The sequence below is a fragment of the Rhododendron vialii genome, chromosome 13a, assembly GCF_030253575.1.
Source record: "Rhododendron vialii isolate Sample 1 chromosome 13a, ASM3025357v1".
NCBI lineage: Eukaryota > Viridiplantae > Streptophyta > Magnoliopsida > Ericales > Ericaceae > Rhododendron > Rhododendron vialii.
In genome coordinates, this window is record NC_080569.1 from 14,996,724 (window position 1) to 15,001,205 (window position 4,482).

Here is a 4,482-nt window from a genome sequence, read left to right on the forward strand (position 1 = left end):
TTCATTAAATATAATAGGTCTCAAACTTTTGCAACAATAACTGAAAGGATAACAAGTTTACTTCAAATTAAAAAGTCAACCATAACATAGTCTGCAAACACAACGACTTAAACATTTCATTTAGAAGAGTCATCTAAAAATAGAAACTACTGGTAACATCACAGCTCTCGCGGCTCATTTCCATTTGCCTGCTCCGTCGCTTTGTAACCCATGGGTGGCTCTTTGTTCTCTTCAGTACCTGGTGTGAAATGTCAAGGACCACGAAAATAGTACCATGATTATGATTTACATTCAGTAGGGCACCCAAAACTAATCTTTTAATTGCAAGGGCATGCTCATACAAGAGATAATAATAGTTGAAATATTAAAGTGCGAGAAACTTTTAAATCGATATATCTCATCATGATGGAACCATTCTGATACAACTCAACATGGTGGATTCAGATTCAAATTTCCAAGGGGTTCACAACCCTCAAAAGACTCAATGGATTCAATAATTTTCACCAATTAACATCTCATCGATCAAATCCAAATCCCCGCCCCGTTCAATATATCAAACTATCATGCGTTAGTTCTCATCCACAAAAATCCTAATTGGCTTTCGTCCACAATGCCTAACTCCTAGGACCATGTCAAGGCTAGTAGCAACCTCTGGGGACATTGCGATTGACTCACGACCCAAGTTGGATAGCAGTGTACCAAAACTCACAATTCACAATTAGATTCCTTGCCCTTATACATTTATTAGGGGTGTTACAAAAACGGACGGACCGAAAAAACCAACCGATCGATTCGGTTTTCGGTCAGGGTGACAGTGGGATTTTTCCGATTCAAGGTGGACCGGACTGAACTGAACCAATTTCGGTTCGGTCTCGATTTTTTGGAATTGTTGACCGGCCGAACCAAACCGGAAATAACCGAATTGAACTGACTATATATTTTATATATATATTTATATAATTCGCATTATTCTTGACCGTTAATTTATTTTGTGTTTAATCTCTACCGTTAATTTATTAGTTGGCTGTTTGCTTTGGAATTTAAAAAAAAAAAAAAACAAGTGGAAAAAACATTCATAGTTGTAGGAAGAAAACAGGTTTGGCCGTTTGGGCCATTTGGCCCACTGTCACGTTGGGAGAGAATGGCATGGGTTTGGGCCATTTCGATGGTATGGATTTTATTTAAATGGTATGGGTTTAGGCGCATTGGCCCACTGTCATGTTTTACAAATGGGCCCAACTAAGGCGCATTTTGGGTGGACCGAAATCCTCGATTGGACCGACCCCACCATGAACCGAACTGAACTCCAACACCGGTCGGGATCGGTCCAGAAAATATTTACCCCGAATTGAATCGGTCTTCGAAAATTCCATCCCGAACCAAACATCCGTACAAAAACGTGACTGGTTGTTTTACCCTGTGTAATCCGATTTTCACCAACTTATACACATTAGCGGGTCGAGTCACAATAAAACAAACAGATTAATAATGTGACTATATTCCACATTCCATTAATTACATCTCTCATTGCTATCTATGGTTACACATACTATTCATGAAGAACAACATGACCAATGTAAAACTAAAATTTTGAAAACCCCTACCTCTCCTCCGATGATTTTAGCACAGTAACAAAAGTCATGAACTCTGGGGGATCGTTGAACAATTAAATCGCTGAGAAAAAAGATAAAGAATCTGTGAGAGAAGCAAAGATATAAACCGTAAGAGAGAGATACAAATTACTGTAATAGAGAGAGAGAGAGAGAGAGAGAGAGGAGGGAGAAAAAGGGTTTGTTTTCTATTTTTACTAGACTAGACTAGATGATCATCTACTAGCAAACACATAAAAGAAAACAATTATATAATTGCACAGTTAAACAAATTTAATTAACCAAGGAAAAATGGGGGTTTTTAGATTTACCCTTTTCATGAGTCCTTTCTTCAATCCATGACAAAATAGTCCCAAACACCATCTCAACACTCTCATTTGGCTCCCCAATAAACTGATGCCACATTTCGGGAAATATCCTCAAGCTCTTGTCCTTACTTGCAGCAGTTTCATAAACCAACTTAGCTGAATTTGGGTCACAAACCCTATCTTCCCCACCGTGCACCACCAGCAGAGGAGTTTCTAGCCCCTGGCAATTCCTCTTTATGTGCTCACAAACCCTAAGAAACTCCAATGCTGTCGCCGCCGTCGGCTTCCCGCATTTCGGCCTGTTTGGACTTTTCCCCGCCAGTTTTCTCTTCCACTCCTCCTTGTACGACTTGCTCGCCGGCGGCTTCGTGATGACTATTTTCCAAGTCGGGGCGAAGAACGCCGCCACCGGAAGTAGCTCCTCCAGTGGCCATACCGGCTTCACCTGTTGGGAATTGATAAAATCCAGTCAATTAATGATATATAGTTCGAGCAATAAAACTTAAAAATATCATTAACATCGTGATTACCGACTAAAATGCAAGGGTCATGTACCAAGAATTTTTCCTACTTATTAGTCAAAAATGATCACTTATCTTTTTTTTTTTAATACCTAAATTGTCCTGACCAAGTTTCGCACATCTACGGATAAGTTTTGAAAAGATTAATCTCACAATCCATTAGCAGGGTTTCTAATTGATGTTAGGACAAAGTCCCGAAGGAATTGATCTCACAATAGCTAAAAACACCTAGAATATTTTGAACTTGAGACTTAAGAGAGAGCAAACCTGTGAATCAATATTGACCACCATGCCACCTTTTTGGAGTTGATTAATGATCGTTTATTTGAGACTAATTTCTTAGGGAGGCTTAAAGGTGAAAATAGAGTCCAAAATACCTAGCTAATGAAGGTGGGTATGAAAATCGATTGTCCATATTATTTAAACGATATGAAGGAAAATAGAGAGAAGATATGTTAAAGATCTAATTAACATACGATGGGTACCAAATTTCATAATTAAAAAGATATCTCATTTAAAACACAACTCTAGTGTTTAGTCTGTTCATAAAGGAAAATGGTGTACAAACTAAAAGGTTTGTTAGGATCGTCACACACACGCACACGATTTACGTGTATAAAATAGTAAAGAATTAACGCAGAGATATACGTGGTTTCCCAAAACCGAGTACGTCCACGGGAGTGAGAGCGGCTGATGTTCTTTATTATCACAGTATGAATTAGGGTTTACAACATAGAGTATTTATAACTACTCTATTCTAACCCTAATTGGATTTGGCATGTATCCCAAAAATACCCTTGTACGATACCGTACCATACCGCGGGGGCCGTAGCCCCCCGCACCTCCCAATTACAGAACACCTGGGCCATCGGCTCAATCTACTTTCACTGGATCATCGGCGATGGGCCAGATGCCATCGCTCCGCTCCACTCGTTCCACTTCGCTACGATTCAGCATCTGACTTCTTTCTAAAACTCTTTAATATCTCTTCATATTTAATAAATGAGCCACAGTTCTAACAAGGTTTTACAAATATATATTTTAAATCTTGGAGCTATAAAAATCATCGAGGTGTCATGCAGAAGTCATACTTTGATTAAGAGTGAGTTCACGCTATTAACTAAATGGTATATTTGGTATTTAGTCTAAAAAAAATGCAATATCCAAGATCACTCATTTCCCTTAACTAAATGAACCAAATGGTACTTTTAGTAGAGATAAGTGGTATTTTGACATTAGTCTAAAGACAAAAAGATATAACGTGAACTCATCCTAATTTTTGAAATGGATACAACAATAAAAATAAAAATAATAGGGCTAACGCCTAACATAAATACATACATATACACACATATATAGTTGAATATTTAATAATTTTTGAAACAGAATTCCAACATTAATTACCTTTGTGGAAACACCACACATGGCTCCACTTACTATCAACCCACTCCATTCCCTCCTCTGTTTCAGACACACAAGTATAGCTATTGCCCCACCCAAAGACTCCCCGAAAAGAAAAGCCGGCAGCTTGGGATGTTCGGCTCGGGCCGAGTCAAAGACCCGGATACAATCCTCAACCACGGGTCGAATACTGGGGACATGACCTGGTAACCCATCGGAGTATCCATGGCCTTGAAGGTCAAGTGCACAAACAACGAACCCGGCTTTGGCTATGGCGACCGCTGTCAGCTCAAAGAGCCAGCTGCTCTCGCAGTTGAAGCCGTGGACAATGGCCACGAGCCCCCTAAGCAGAGAGGCAGCGGTGCCGGCTGGGCACCAGGACTGAGTGAATATTTTAAGGTCTTGTTTGTTTAAAATGAAATTCTCTTGGTGGAGGATTTGGTGCTTTTTGTAGAATTCTTCCCTTGTGAGGTCCCCATAAGGGCTGTTTTCATTGGCCTCTTGAATTGGGTGAACCATTTTGTGTTGAAAGAACAAAAAGGGGGTTGGATCAGGTAATGAGTCTGATAGCTAGCCCTTAATTGGCATATTGCATTGTATAAATAGAGGGAGTGATCAGACAGAGAGATATCCCTGATATGG

General features: G+C 39.6%; 1 protein-coding gene across 2 annotated transcripts; it reads right to left on the reverse strand.

The window, feature by feature from the left end:
- Positions 1–93: 93 nt before the first annotated feature.
- LOC131312938 (caffeoylshikimate esterase-like) lies at positions 94–4,482 on the reverse strand. 2 transcript variants are annotated; one of them, XM_058340971.1, is made up of 3 exons: positions 3,844–4,482; positions 1,922–2,363; positions 94–238 (listed from the first exon to the last, which is right to left on the reverse strand). In XM_058340971.1, exons 1-3 carry the CDS (start codon positions 4,357–4,359, stop codon positions 159–161), a joined length of 1,038 nt encoding a protein of 345 aa, XP_058196954.1. In that variant the 5' UTR covers positions 4,360–4,482; the 3' UTR covers positions 94–158. The 2 variants fall into 2 exon arrangements, with proteins under 2 accessions (XP_058196954.1, XP_058196955.1); XM_058340972.1 differs by lacking the exon at positions 94–238 and adding an exon at positions 1,481–1,695 and having other exon boundaries at positions 3,844–4,480.